Source organism: Carassius carassius, chromosome 33, assembly GCF_963082965.1.
Source record: "Carassius carassius chromosome 33, fCarCar2.1, whole genome shotgun sequence".
Lineage (NCBI taxonomy): Eukaryota > Metazoa > Chordata > Actinopteri > Cypriniformes > Cyprinidae > Carassius > Carassius carassius.
In genome coordinates, this window is record NC_081787.1 from 30,893,549 (window position 1) to 30,910,155 (window position 16,607).

The following is a 16,607-nucleotide window of genomic DNA, read 5'->3' on the forward strand; positions in this document are numbered from 1 at the left end:
CATTGCTTTTCTAAATTGCTCCAGGTCTGATTTCATGTATTATGTATATTCAAGGCACTTCAGTGTCTATAATTTTTAATTTCCCTTTCAAGGGAACTTCGATCTGCGTCCTCCAGGGGTTGCTATGGGGAACACCTCGTTGTGAACCGTGTCTGAAGCATACATTGAAAAAATACCGGCATGCCTATAAACAGGCACCGGGAGAACATAAGAGGTAAGAGGTGAGCTAACCTCTTACCTACATATTAGCGACCGTTAATATGAACTCACAATTGAATGTAACATAAAACAAATGATTACTTTTCATTAAAATCTTTATTTATGCCAAAAAAGCTTACATTTACATGTCTTTTTGTTTGCTGTAGCAGCCATGATAATTCATACCACTTCATTTGAAGTGTGGTCCTGAAAAACCTTCGTTTGAAGGCCTATCTGGCCCTTCCCCTTCCCCTTACCCCTTCCCCTCCAACCAAAAGAGAATCGAGACACCCCTACCACTTCACGTGAATGCGAGAAATGGAGGGGTAGGGGAAAGGCTAAGGGGTAGAATTGGGATTGGGCCTTAGTATCAAGCACTTGATCGATACACTAGTTTGAGCAACAGCAGAACACTGATTAAACCCAGTGTGTTGGAGTAGTCAGATAAGTTTGATGAAAGAATCCCCAGTAGATGATCCTGAAGCAGCACCCCGTTGATATCGACAGTCCTGACCATGGATTAACGAGGCTCGTGGGTATATTTAACTGGTAGTGTTACCGGTGTGGTAATATGATAGCATGCCTCGCAACATAACTGAACAATTAGCTTTGTACAATAAGCAATGTCTGATGCATGTTCGCCAAAATAGCACTAGGCTATAAAATGAAATAACTTTGCTTAGCTTCGTGAAGACGACCAGAGATGAATTAAAGGTGAAATTGCCAGTTGTTCGTGGATGCTTTGATTCTTGTTGAATATCTAGCTTCTTCCAGCGGGGAAGCAGATCTCTTGTAAAGTTGTCAGTTGGTCGTATTAGTACAACTTTGGGCGATGATTGGAGCGATTTGACAGCTGACCACATCAGCTGGTCACAGCCTATGCCTCCGTGGCCTGACTGAACTAACGCTGCGCTCGATTAAATGTAGATCATGTACTCATGTAAGAGACACTGTGTGGTTTATGCTTAGATAAAATGTTTAAGACTTGACGTTAATTTAGTGTAGAGATATGATCTACTAGAAATTAACTTCTGCAGCAAAGGTTTGAAACAAAGTTTTTACACAAATATAACTTTTTTTCTGGTTCATTTGTACAGCAAGATTATTTCTTTGGAAATACAGTACAGATTTGTATTAGGAAAAGTCTATCAATATGTTATAGGAACTGAATATTTATATTTCTTTGTTTCTTTCATATTTCAGGCACCAGTGCAAGAATGGGTCCATCTGACATAACACTTTCAACGGTTAATAATACACAAGTGTGTGCATCAATCGATGACTTTCGTAACCAAGTCTATTCAACGGCATATTCTATAATCACCGTTTTAGGGCTGATAGGCAATGGCTTCGCTTTGTACGTGCTCCTTCGTACCTACCGTCAGAAATCATCTTTCCACATCTACATGCTCAACTTGGCTGTGTCAGACCTGTTGTGTGTCAGCACTCTGCCACTACGGGTGCTTTACTACGTCAACAAAGGGCAGTGGAACCTGGGGGACTTTCTCTGCCGTTTGAGTTCCTATGCACTGTATGTCAATCTCTACTGCAGCGTCTTCTTCATGATGGCAATGAGTTTTACTCGCTTTCTAGCAATCGTGTTCCCGGTGCAGAACCTGAGGCTAGCCACCGAGAAGAAGGCATGGATAGTTTGTGTGTGCATTTGGGTCTTCATTTGCACCACCAGTTCACCCTTCCTCCTCTCCGGACAGCATACTGATCCAAAGTCTAACAAAACAAAATGTTTTGAACCACCAGAAACGCCCAAAAGCCTGGATAAACTTATCATGCTGAATTACTTTTCCCTGGTTGTGGGTTTTATTATTCCCTTCCTGGTCATCTTGCTGTGTTACGCTGGCATCTTGCGCACTCTACTTAGAAACACTAACAGTGCTAACAAGCAGCGTTACACTCGTGACAAAGCCATTCGGATGATTATTGTGGTGATGCTGGCTTTCTTGGTTAGTTTCATGCCCTATCATATACAACGCACAGTGCATCTCCACTTTAAAAACCGTGAAAATGCTAACTGCAAAGATACTATCTACATGCAGAAGTCTGTGGTCATCACCCTCTGCCTCGCTGCTGCTAACTCATGCTTTGACCCAATGCTCTACTTTTTCTCTGGAGAGAACTTTCGTCATCGACTATCGACCTTCCGAAGGGTTTCTGGAAACTTAATTGGAACTCACAAAGGCCGCCGTGCCGTCCAAAGCTCCCCACCTGTGGAGGAGAGTGAATTGCAAAACTGCAATGGTTCAAACAAACTTGGCTAGAGGCAATGGAAATGCTGAATCTCTGTCAAGGCAAAAGCATATTTATTGAGACAAAATAAAAGTTATTCATTCAAAGTAGTATTAAGAAAAAGAAGAAAAAGAAGAAGAGGTTCTTCTGTACTACATTTGAGTATTAAGACTGTAAAACAGAACTCTAGATCTTATGTATGGTTCTGATTACAACAAGCAAGAAAATATACATATCAAGAATTTTGAGAATACATTTGCCATTAAAAACATACACTAGAAATATAGACATTTTTAAAACACATTTCATAATACGTATAACTGAACCCCATAGTAAGTGTTTATTGGATTAACTTACAGATTAAATCTGTATTTGTTAATTATTGATTTCAGAAGACACATTAACACAAACATCATATAAACAGACTGCATTCTGCATACTGTATTCATTGTGAAATATATTCTTAATCATGACTTAATCAAAACTCTGCAGAAAAAGTGCAAGAAGCGCGAGAGGCCAGAATTAGCACTTCAAGGACCATAAAATGGGAGACACTGTCAATGTGGCACCAGCAGGTCTGGGCTACAACTGATTACTCCTCCATAGACAATCATATCATTTAGGAAAATGTCCTGTAACATTGTCATTTTTAGGCAGTCAACCCAAGACAAATGTGTCTGAAGACATGACAAACTGACTACTTCTTTAAGTCAAAAAGGAAGTTGATTCCCCTCAACACAGAGAGCTTGAACCCCTTTTGATCTTTCTGACCTTGAACACAGGACTGAATTCCTCTTCAAACCACTCTCCAAGTAGCATAGTGACTATCTTTACATATCTAAATGCACCAGCTCATTCCAAACAATATTAAGAGGTCTTACATTTAAATACAATTGAATTGCATAATTCTATGTTATATGTGTAACACACGTTTGACTTTCATGTTTCAATCACTCACTGTTCATTCCATTACTTTGAGTAATTTTAAATAGTGTATAACAGAGGTCTTCAACCCTGCCCACTCTCTTGCAAAGTTTATTAATAACCTGCTTCAAAACAATGTAATTTTCAAGTGGTCCTGAGGAGATTTATTAGTTGGTTCAGGTGTATTTAATTAGGGTTTGAGCTAAACTCTACAGCACTGTGGATCTCCAAGATGTGATGTTTGGTAAGTTTGTGAATTTCCCCAAATATTACTAATTTCTCTGTAAAATGGGTCATTTTCTCATTACAGAATTAATGACTCAATTCTACACTGCAAAAGCAGGAAAATTAGGAGCTATGTAACTAAGAAGATAGTAGTTCGAACTGCGTGGCACTTTGCAGACCGATCGGTGTGTGACTTCAAAGTACCGCAAATGCTACAGAGAGCAGATAACTCTGCATCTTCAATTTTAATTTACATGTTTACACTTTTGTCAATAAACACAAGCAGTCAGATATGTGAACTGTACCTGACGTGGTTTCTCAAGTAAGTGGTATTCCCACCTGCATTTTATTGTGCATGACATGTCATGTGTCTTCTCCAGGTCGTGCTTACCAAGTTGTTCAGAAAAGCCAAAATGTGCCCAGATGTACACTTTTATAGTTGGAGAATATTTTATAAATTACACTCGCGTCTCGCATCCCTCTACCATTAGGTGTGTTCGATTTGAAGTGGTGCTGCACAGAATGATCAGTGTATGACATCAATGGCAAGAGTGATTTAAAAAATCATAAGGATCCATCTGCTCTCTTATCGCTCTCGTGGTATTTGATGATGAAGCGCAGCTGCGCTTCAAGCCGAATGTGCCTAATGAATAGTACCTCAACAAATAACGTCAGAAAAGCATCAGGTCATTATATGGTCTATTACTGAACCGATACCGAATTGTCCTCATCGCGATGCATTGTAGAAACGATTCATTTTGACACCCCTACCTAACATAGCTAATAATGTGAGTGGAGAAGATCATGGTAAAACTCATGACATGAATGAATAATCAGTATAGTCAGAGAAACCAACTCTAGTCTGAGTCTCGGACTAGCCCAAAATTCAGCATCATCAGCCATCCATTCTAGTCTCATTTTACTTTCCTTTCATTTACTTTAGTTTATTTTCCTTTCTGAGCCTTGTTTTCCAAGTTAGGTTATGTTGTCTTTCCTCACCTCAAACTTAAACCTCCCTATGAGACTCAGTCATCGTCCATGACTTCCCAAGACTTTACTCCAGATGTGACCAAAACCTCCAACAAATGAGCAAACCTGGGAAACCCCTTTCACAGAATGATGTAACAAAAGGGTATCCCCATTCAAAGATGCAACCCAAGATATGTAAATATTGCATTCAGATTCTAGCTGAACTGGTGTATTGATATAACGTTTCATAGACTCATTGATAACTCAATGACAGGGCTAAAATAATGATGGATGGTTCATTCAGGTTAGGTCTAAGAAACTGCATGTTGCTAGAAAGTTAGGATTTCATTCTTTCACTTTCCTCAAAACCATCCTTTCTTTCTTTCTACATTTTTGAATGTGTGAATGCATGTGTCTGTGTTAGATTATTCTACATGTACAAGAATAAATTAATAAAGACCATTGGTATTTAAAGAGAAGTGCATTTGTTCATGTATGTCTTAAAGGTCCATTGATCAATAGATGGATGATTATTTGTATCAGTCCTAAGACAGTGATACTGTCAACATTCCCTGTATATACAATTATTCATTCCTTTAGAGCTGAGTTTCCCTTTTACAAAATTGAAAATATTATGTCATATGATAATCCATACTTGAGATGAATGAATGAAAAATTGGTCTTATCACTGATAAACATGCCATACACACACACAGACACATATATATGTACCTGATATGTACACATATTTATAACATGCTGTTCATGAAATTATGGTATTTATAATATGAAGTTTGAGTATATGGATTGGAAATCGGAATTTATGGAATAAAACTTGAATTGATTGAATTTAAGCATGAATATATATGATTGGAACTCTGAAAATATTAAATTAAAGCCTGAATATATGTAATGACAGTTTGAATATACTGTATGGGATGGAATTCTGAATATATGGACTAAAAGTTTGAATATATTGAATGAAAGACTGAATATATGGAATTGAAGTGTGAATATATGGGATGAGACTTGAATCAGGCAAGCGGATGACTGACATTTCAGAGTTCACCGTTGTTTTAAAACATGTCAATGGTATCTTACTGAAAAATAAGTTAACTATGCGTATGGTAATTTTACGGCAAACTGTTGTCATCTGAACTGTAATGTGCTGATCTAACCACTGGAAAACGCTTGTAACTTGTGTAAAAGTTCTTCAGACTGATACAGAGCGGTTCACAATAACGGAATAGCACACATTTTTGACAGGTGATTACTTATGAACTACAGCAATATTACCTTTACAATGTTAACCTGGTCTCACAGAATTCCGTGAAATGTCCACAGGCCCTTAACTCAAAATCCGTGAAGCCATCACGGAATTGCCCCAAATTCCGTGACGCGGCCACGGATATATCTCCAACGCAAGTCAATGACACTGACCTTCCGTGGTCCACACACTGATACCCTTTTCAATTACGGAGTACAGAACTCGCTCAACGGACGTGCTTTCTCATTTGGAAACGCAACATTTGAAGTATTTGTTTCTTTTCCAACATCAAATGCCATAATGACGTTAACCAGACATTTATTGTAGTTATTGCATTGTCCTGTCATCATAAAAATTCAGTTTGTTTCACCAAAGTCCCGTGATGGCACCACGGACCTCAACAACCTGATCTCACTCACTGGATGTTGTAATGTTGCTGGCTTGTTTAGGAACTTAAAAGCTTTTCGTCGACTCTGTTGCAAAGGCATGTAATTAACTTGAAATTTTTTCTCGTCCTGTCATCATAATATCCAGTTTGATGGCGTTTTACACACATTTTGGCTATAGTCAGAACTAAAATCTGTGATAGGAGCACGGAGTGAGTCTGTGCTGAGATCACGGATAACTCTAGGCTGGCGTTCACGGTGCGAATTCGGATGGTCGGAAGATCGTATGTCCACGCACACGGCACGAGTGAGTTTATCTGAAAATCGTACGGACGAGATGATATACGACACGATTTTACAACCTGCGAATTCCAGAAGCAATCGCATGAAGTTGATAGACGCGTTCGTCTTGAAGCACCGCTGCACACACAGAAGGATCACTGTATGACATTAAAGTACCGCGAGAGCGATAAGAGAGCACACATATCCAAAGCATTCGAATCGCTCTCGCGGTACTTTGATGTCATACAGGTGATCATTCTGTGCAGCGCTGCTTCAAGTCAAACACACCTAATATAACTGCTCTCCCTCTCTCATAACTGCATATAAAATATTGATACGCGCCGTGACTGTTTCCTACACGTAACTTACAGGTTATTTTTCAGCGATAGGAAACCGGGACGTTTGGTCACCCTGTGTGTGTGTGTGTGTTCTTGTATATGGTTTATAAATATCTGAAATAGGTATTACAATGTAAACATGGTTTGTGAGGACAATTCCTGTGCCCTCGTAAACCAAATGGCTTTAAAAAAATACTATACGGTGTTTAATAGAAATTTTAAACATGCATTTTCCGTGATGGGTAGAGGTAGTGTATGGGGATATACAGTATAGAATACCGTTACGTCTATTGAGAGTCCCTGTAAACTACATATGCGTGTGTGAGAGAGAGGGAAAACTAAAAAGCATGGTACACGTTGCTGTTCATGTCAGATTTCAGCGAGTTCATCCTCCTGGTCAATAGTCCACATTCGCGTGGCGCTGCCGTCTTTGTCTATTTTCTTCTGTGGTTTTCCTAGTTCGTGATTGGTCAACTTCAGATAAATCAACAAATCGGCTCGTTCAACCGCACACATGTCACGAATTCAAACCGATAGCTCACAAACTTTTTAGACATGTTTAAAAATGATCGGGAGGTCGAGGTGCTCGTAAGCCACTCTGCTCGGCTCGTAATTCATCGCAAATGATACGAGCCGCGATCATACGAGCATACGCGATTTCCACACGATTGAAAAAAATCGCATGCGAACTAGTACGACAGCAAAAATCGCACCGTGTACGCCAGCCTTAAAGCAAGTCCATGGCACTCATCTTCCGTGGTCCACACAAGGGTAGTCGTTTCAGTGATGGAGTACAGACCTCACTCAATGGACATGCTATCTCATCTGGAAACACAACATTTGAAGTATTTATTTTCCAACACCAAATACCATGACCAACCTGACTGTTATTGTAACTATTGCATTGTCCTGCCATCATACAAATTCACTTCGATTATGTTAGCCTAACTAGAATCTGTGATAGGAGCATGGAGTGAGTCTGTGCTGAGATCACGGATAACTCTAACGCAAGTCAATGACACTCATCTTCCGTGGTGCACACACGGATACCCAGTCTCACGGCAGTTCGTGATTTGGTCACGTAATTTAATCTATTTATTCGTGGCAGGGACACGTTTATTTCGTTATTTTCGTGATTGTAGCACGTTTTATAAACTAATGCATTACAATTGGAGGCATCTTTCGTGCATCAGCACGATATTTTCTGATTAATTTTTTTTTCCACAGGACAACAGAAGAAACTCACTGAAACTTTTTTAAAAAACCGGAGATTAACTTACTGCAACAAAACTGAGCAACATACTGTATTGCTGGTGACAAAAACACATATTAAAACTTTTTTGCACAATGGTTCTTTTTTTACTTTTTTATTGGTTTTTATTTTTTTCAAAGGCCTAGATTTTTTTTAAACTACAGAATTCAATATCAAGTCCTTGACACATAACTGTAACACATTTTCACATTTAGAAACAATATAGTTTAAATAAAAAGAACCAAAAAAAATAAATAAATAAATAAACTAGAAGAGATAGGCCTACAGATCTTTTTTTTTTATTTTTTACTTTAGACTCTAAAGTTTTTATTAAGGTTATTGTAAAGGTGGCTTAAAAATGCTGTCGCTGATGAGCCGCTGATCGCTGTCAGATTCTGTGATATGAATGTCCGCGTTGGATTGTGGCTAATGGGCTTAGAATGAGCTCCGCTCGGCACGTGTTCTGACTTACTGTAATATTTCACCGGTAATAAGACCGAAATAATATAATTAAAATAAAGAAATGAATGAATACAATAATAACATCTAAATAAATGTTGATAGATTATAGCCTTATAGTTTAAAAAATATCAATAAACAGCAAATCAACACAGCTTCGAAATAATAACCGAAAAAAACCTAGATAATAATAATACATAATTAATATACAGCGCCTCCACTCCCACCACGTGCATCACACGCTGTGCGTCAACCCATTCTCACTCCCAAAGCGTCAAAAACTGAAGCGTGATCAAGCGCCTCTAGCGTCACTGACATGAGATGTTTATCGCTATGAAATCACTTTCAAGAAGGGTCCGTGTAGGTTTTGATAGTTTGTTTTTTCGTTTGAAACACAAAACAAAATAACGAGAAACCACCTGTTTTTCGTTTGTCGTTTCAAACCAAAAACAAAGAAATGGTAAAAAAAGAGCCGTTCCCCCGTTTTTGGTTCTGAAACGAAAAATGACAAAACCAAAATCAAATAACGGTCCGATTTTGGTTTTTTGAAATTCTTTTTTCCATTTTTTCGTTTGAAGATCTACATTGAAATACAGACAGGTTGGTCACGTGACCCGGAAGTAATAGTAAATATGGCCTATCAATATAAAAGCCAAGCTTTTAGAACGGTCATAATATACAGCGCTAACGTTATACCAGAGTAACGTTAGAAGAAGAAAAATCAATTAATAAATAGCCTTATATAAACCTGGACCGGAATAAATATGTTAGCAACAGTACTTTATTACAGCTATTTAATATCGTGCCTATCCAGACATCACCAGTCACGTTTAATGAGCGCATTGTTTGGCTCAATACAGTTGGTAATATAGGTTAACCTAAGAACTTATTGTGTGTGCAGAGTTGTTACTGTTAGCGCCATATTATATAATTAAATTTATATTTAATGTGGTTTCCACCGTAATGGACAGCGAACTGACATCGATTCAACGTGAATTCCTACGTGACGTCATGCGTAGGCCTAATAACGTTACTAATAATGAGGGAGATTGGGATTCCGCCATCAAAATCAAAATCAGTCCCTATCTCGTCTTTGCCATTCGATTGACACCCTCGTAAAACTTGTGTTGGTCCTCAAATATAATTTTATCCTAACGCATCATATCTATTTTCAAAAAGCCCATGGACACGCTGTTACCTTGCTCACGTTATACAGTGTTAATAGAAATGTATTGAACAGGCTAGTTAACTAATAGTGATAGTAGTTTGTTTATAATACAATCAAAAACGACATATGTGAAGGTTCTCAGTCCTCCATGTAACGTTAATAATTTAAACGAAGTTTAAAATCAAGGGCAGTTCAAAACGATTACAGACACCAGTAGGTGTCGCAATGTGTCTGCTTTGTGCGAGCTACTGTCATGAAGATATTGATTTATGTTCTGTAATTAAAACACTTTCCATTATTTTCATTACAACTGTGCTTTCACAAATCACGTTTCTTAGCACAGCTGCTTAAGGCATTAGCCTACTCAATAAAATGAGCTCTTTCTCCTCATGTTTGATTGTCTGATTTGCATGTGCTATTATACTGCGTGAAGTTTTAGGAGTTGACTGTAACACTCACAAATTTAAAAACATGTCTCACATATAGGCCTTCAGTCCAGTGGGGTGTGTGGTTCTAGTGTGTATAATAGACAACAAGAAGTATGTCATGCAAGTGAACATAATTTATTTTATTAAAATATTTATATTAATTTATTATTTGCAAAAAATTACATAAAATTAATACAACAAAAGGAGTTCTGCAAGTGAGAATAATAGAAAATAAAATTGAACAATTTATTAATTGCATAAAATAACATAACAGATGAACACAACCAAACGTAACCATTTAACTTAACTTAAAGGAGCTGTATGTAGGATTGTGGCCTAAACTGGTACTGCAATCACTATAAAAATACTGCAGAGCGGTGTATCCCCTCCCCCCTGACTCGAGGTTGCCAGATAAGCTGTAGGATTCAGCAGAAACGTAGGCTGCTTCATTGAGCTTCCAATGGCAGGTGACGAACAGACGTACACAGTAAGTTTTCTGTTTTCTGTTAATTATGTTTATGCTTCATGAGAGATATTTTGATAAGTAATTATGTATTTAAAAAAAATACTAATTGTCATTAGTTAAATATAATCGTAAAGATGTATGCTCGTATGTGACAGTATAATCGTAAAGATTTATGCTCTTATGTGACAGTATAATCGTAAAGATTTATGCTCGTATGTGACAGTATAATCGTAAAGATGTATGCTCGTATGTGACAGTATAATCGTAAAGATGTATACTCGTATGTGACAGTATAATCGTAAAGATGTATGCTCGTATGTGACAGTATAATCGTAAAGATTTATGCTCGTATGTGACAGTATAATCGTAAAGATTTATGCTCGAATGTGACAGTATAATCGTAAAGATGTATGCTCGTATGTGACTGTATAATCGTAAAGATGTATGCTCGTATGTGACTGTATAATCGTAAAGATGTATGCTCGTATGTGACAGTATAATCTTAAAGATGTATGCTCGTAAGACGTGCTCAGCCTTCCCCTGACACTATAGTGATTGATGGTCAGACAGTCGAATTGGTAGAGTCTTATAAGTACTTAGGCACTTTCCTCGATAACAAGCTGACATTTAAGAAAAATACTGACTCGATCCATAAGAAAAGCCAGCAGCGTCTTTTTTGTCTTAGAAAACTATCTAAATTCCAGGTTGACTCTACTTTGATGATTTTGTTTTATCGTTCTTTTATTGAGTCTATTATTACGTTCTCTTTTGTTTGTTGGTTTCAATCCTTGAGGGTAAAAGAGAGGAACTTACTGAACAAGGTTGTTAGTGTCAGTAGTAAAATTATAGGGCTTCCACAAGAAACTTTACAGGATCTTTATGAAAAACGTCTCAAGGTTATGTATGTAACCCTAGTTCCTTGAAGGAACGAGACGCTGCGTCGAAACGCTTTTGGGGAACGTCCCTGACGAGACCGACTCTGAATATCGTGTGCAATCAGTCCATCGGAAAGGCGTGACGTCACGGGCGGTGTGACGTAGCGACCAGGAAGCTATAAAAGCACGTGCCGTGCAGCTGGCTTCAGCTTCGAGTAGGGAAGCAAGCGCCGGCAGGGGTGCCGGGAGTATGGCTCTGCGACGCAGCGTCTCGTTCCTTCAAGGAACTAGGGTTACATACGTAACCTTGAGATGTTCCTTTTCAGGAACTCGAGCTGCGTCGAAACGCTTTTGGGGAACGATGTGCCCACGCTGCCAGACTTCCAAATCCCTGCCTAGTGTGTAGTCAAAAGAGCACAGCTAAGACGAGAGAACAGAAGAGCCCGGCGTGGCTCGCATGTCAAGATCGTAAAATCGGAAAAATGTGGAGGGTGTGGACCACCCCGCAGCGTTGCAGATGTCCAAGAGGGACACACCTGCTGAGAAGGCCTTGGAGGCCGCCATACTCCGAGTAGAGTGAGCCTTGGCCCCCAAAGGAGGGGGAAGACCAGAGGACTCATAGGAGACGTTGATAGCCTCGACTATCCAACGACTAAGGGTCTGCTTGGTGGCAGGAGAACCCTTGTTAGAAGGACCGTAGCAAACAAGCAATTGGTCTGATTTTCTCCACAGGGCAGCTCTGTGGACGTATGCGTCCAGTGCTCGCACTGGACACATACAGTTTAGCTTCTCTTGGTCTGGCTCCCGAAAGGGAGGAGGACAGAAGGCCTGCAGTACGATAGGTTGTGGTGTAACAGAGGGAACCTTCGGAACGTAACCCGCTCGAGGGTATAAGAATGCTTTGGCCATACCAGGGGCAAAGTCTAAGTAGGTAGGGGCCACCGAAAGGGCCTGAAGATCTCCAACTCTCTTTAGTGAGGTGATTGCCAGTAACAGGGCAGTTTTAAGTGTCAGATGTCTATCTGAGATATCTTGTATTGGCTCGAATGGAGCTTTACAAAGAGCCTCTAGAACCACAACCAAATCCCAGGGGGGAACACGGGATCGTACTGGAGGTCTCAGCCTCAGCGCACCGCGGAGGAAACGTGTAACTAGGGGGTGTCTACCCACTGACTGACCATTGAAAGGGACGTGGAAAGCAGCTATGGCCGCCACGAAAACCTTTAAGGTGGAGTGGGATAACCCCGCAGAGAGCCTGGCTTTTAAAAACTCCAGAACTGTACCAACTGGGCAGTCTGCTGGGTCAAGCTGGCGGTCTCTGCACCATGAAGTGAAGAGCTTCCACTTCAGGGCGTACAGTTTCCTCGTAGAGGGAGCTCTGGATTGGAGTAGGGTCTCAACAACCTCGGTTGAGAGACCAGCTGCTAATAGCTGTGCCCCCTCAGGGGCCACACCCAGAGCTTCCACAACTCCGGGCGAGGGTGAATTATCGTGCCCTGCGCCTGTGAGAGTAGGTCTGTCCTGATCGGTATCTCCCACGGAGAGCCGTCGAAGAGCGAGACTAGATCTGAGAACCATACTCGGCCCGGCCAGAACGGGGCTACTAGTAGTAGACGGATCCCGTCCCAGCGTACTCTCGCCAGAACTCCCGGGAGCAGAGCGATAGGGGGAAAAGCGTACAGACGAAGCCTCGGCCAGGTCTGTACCATAGCGTCCAGTCCCAGAGGAGCTGGATGAACTAGAGAGAACCAGAGGGGACATTGCGATGTCTCCTGAGTCGCAAAGGGGTCCACCTGGGCTGTACCAAATACTCTCCATATGTGCTTCACCACCTCGGGGTGAAGCATCCATTCCCCGGGCCTCGGCCCCTGTCTCGACAGTATGTCTGCTCCCACATTCAATCTCCCAGGAATATACGCTGCTCTGATCGAGAGGAGCTTGCCCTGGGACCATAGAAGGATCTGGTGTGCCAGCTTGTACAAGGGGCGCGAACGCAGACCCCCCTGGTGATTGATATAAGAGACCACTGATGTGTTGTCGGTGCGCACCAACACATGGTGACCTCTCAGGTCTGGGAGGAAATATTTCAATGCTCGATAGACCGCTAGTATCTCTAGGCAATTGATGTGCCATGTTAGATGGCGACCACTCCACAGACCGCGGGCAGGGTGGCCGCTCATGACCGCACCCCAACCGGTGAGGGACGCATCTGTCGCTAGCGTTACATGGCGACAAGGAACTCCCAGCACCGGGCCCTGATTCAAGAACCAAGGTTTCCTCCACATGTCTAAGGCACGAAGGCACCGCCGCGTGACCTTGATAACTCGACGTGGATTTCCCCTCGGGGAAAAGCCCTTGGACTTGAGCCACCACTGTAGGGGTCTCATGTACAGCAGGCCAAAAGGTATCACGTTGGACGCAGCTGCCATCAGCCCTAACAATCTCTGGAATTGTTTGACAGTGAGTGACTGGCCTTCTTTGACTCTCTCGACTGATGTGAGGATCGACTCGATCCGAGCAAGAGACAAGCGTGCCTGCATCGTGGTCGAATTCCACACTACGCCTAGATAGGTGGTTCTCTGAACTGGAGAAAGTACACTCTTCTTGGCGTTTAGTCTCAAACCCAGCTCCCCCATGTGTGCGAGAACGACATCTCGATGTCGAGCCGCCATCTGCTCTGATTGAGCTAGGATCAACCAATCGTCGATATAATTTAAAATGCGGATGCCCTGCATACGGAGGGATACCAGAGCCGCATCCATACATTTCCTGAACGTGCGGGGTGAGAGTGCGAGGCCAAAGGGAAGTACTCGATATTGATAAGCTTTGCCCCCGAAAGCGAACCTCAGAAACTTCCTGTGTTGTGGAAGGATGGATATGTGGAAGTATGCGTCTTTGAGATCTATTGTGACAAACCAGTCCTCGGATCTGATTTGAGCTACAACCTGGTTGACAGTGAGCATCTTGAACTTCAGTGACATAACTGAGCGGTTCAGGAGACGCAAGTCTAAGATCGGACGCAACCCCCCATCCTTCTTTGGAACTATGAAATACCGGCTGTAAAATCCGGATTCCCTGTCTAGAGGAGGGACCACCTCGATGGCCTCCTTCCTTAATAGGGTATTCACTTCTTGTTCCATAACCAGAGCCTGCTGGGGGCCGACCACAGTCGGTGTAACCCCGTTGAACTTCGGTGGTGGATGACCGAACTGAATGCAATAGCCTCTTTCTATTGTACGCAGGACCCATTGAGATACATTTGGCAGTAGCTTCCATGCTGCTAAATAATCTACTAAGGAAATCAGTCTCTCGAGACTGACCTCTGGTGCAAGAGGCCCCCGAAGGGGCGGCGAGCATCCCAGCTCCGCTACGCTCACGGGCGGAAGTAACTGGGAGTGGCGCTCGCTGGAGGCCGCTGCGCCCTGAAGCTCTGGCAGGGTTGGCAGACCGACCTCCTGAGGGTACTGAGGTGAGACGGGCACCGTGTAATGAGGTGAACCGCGCTCTACCCCAGCAGGGGCTACCCTCTGGATCCTGGCGTCAGGATCTTTTCGTCGAGGACTTCCGGGCTTCGATGACAGATCTTAAATCGGTTTTCGCCCTAGAAGCCCCCGACTCAGAGCGTCGTTGCCCTCGGCCCCGACGTGGGGGAGCACGAGTGGCGACGCTCTGCTTTTGCGCTTCCCGGTGTGAGGAGCCGGTATGTGGCGTGGTCATCTCCCGCCCAGATGCACCACGAGAGCGACGAGGGAGGAAACTCTGGAACGCCGCTGCCTGCTTGTGCGCCTCCTGGAACCTGTCGACGACAGTATTAACTGTGTCGCCGAACAGGCCCGAGGCTTGAAGCGGGGCGTCCAGGAGGCAGACCCTGTCTCGTTCTTTAATTTCTGACAGGGTCAGCCACAAATGCCTCTCCGCGGCCACTAAGGCTGCCATAGACCGCCCAATTGCGCGAGCGGTCTCCTTAGTGGCGCGGAGGGAGAGATCAGCGGTCTTTCTGAGTTCTTCAATCTCTTCAGACTTAATCCCCTCCCCCTCATCGACATCTCTCAGCAGGTCAGCCTGATAAGCTTGCAGGACTGCCATAGTATGAAGGCACGCCCCAGCCTGACCTGCTGCCACATAACCTTTGCCCACTAGCGATGATGTAACTCTAAGCGGCTTAGTGGGCAATGTCGGAGCCTTTAGAGACGAGGCCGAACCGGGTGACAGATAGCCCGCGAGCGTCTGTTCAACCCGTGGCATCGCTCTATAACCACGCTCTCCCAGCCCCATCACGTTGCCATAATATAGTGAATCAGGGCCAAAGAGGCGGGTCGAATACGGGTGATTCCACGATCTCGATAACTCATCATGGAGATCGGGAAAATACGGAAGGCTCCGACGTGGAGGTGGTTGCTTCGGCCGCAGAAAGCGTTCGTCTAACTTGCTTCTCTGCGGCTCAGACTGTTTTTCAGCAGGCCAGTCGATTTTCAATTTATCTACTGCCCGCGTGACCACCTCCAAAAGCTCCTCATACTGGGGCGACAGGGGTGGCGAATCCCCAACAACAGTCTCCACATCGACCTCCTCAGAGGACGAGAGGTGAAGAGCTGATCCCTCACCCTGGGGGGAAGAAACCGACGAGCGTGCTTCCGAACCCAGGGCTTGGGCGCCGGATCTGGCAGATGAGGAAGGAGATAAGGACTGGCCCGTCTCCATTCCTTCTGACAGATCCACCTGCGAACCCCACGAGTGCAGCAGCCGCTCTGCCTCGGCAGAAGCGGGGCCAGCACCGCGAGGAACGCTGGTGAAGGCTCCCTCCTCGAAGAGAGCCCTCCGGGATCGAAGCGTCCGCATTGGCAAACGTTCGCAATGCGGGCAGCCGGCCCCCTCGAGAGCCGACTCAGCGTGCTTCGATCCCAGGCAAGCCACGCACAGCCTGTGTGTATCCCCGCTCGTAATGTAGCGAGTGCAGGGAGGAACACACAGTCTGTAACGCGGCTTGAAATCGCCCTTCAAATGTTTGGTCTTTTGCTTCTGCTTAGGCATATTGAGCTGTTTTAGCGATCTTTTTAAGCTAAGGGACAGACAACAATAAATAGGACCAACAGGACAGACTTTTGCACATGCACACACAGAGCGCT

The 16,607-nt window shown here is 43.2% G+C and overlaps 1 protein-coding gene across 1 annotated transcript; it reads left to right on the forward strand.

The window, feature by feature from the left end:
- Positions 1-1,406: 1,406 nt before the first annotated feature.
- LOC132114378 (cysteinyl leukotriene receptor 1-like) lies at positions 1,407-2,903 on the forward strand. Its single transcript, XM_059522479.1, has one exon. The coding sequence runs from the start codon at positions 1,416-1,418 to the stop codon at positions 2,472-2,474; it is 1,059 nt and encodes a 352-aa protein (XP_059378462.1). The 5' UTR covers positions 1,407-1,415; the 3' UTR covers positions 2,475-2,903.
- Positions 2,904-16,607: the final 13,704 nt, after the last annotated feature.

Excerpts from the sequence above, each read along its gene's own strand:
- LOC132114378 (XM_059522479.1), top strand. The coding sequence starts at position 1,416 with ATGGGTCCATCTGACATAACACTTTCAACGGTTAATAATACACAAGTG.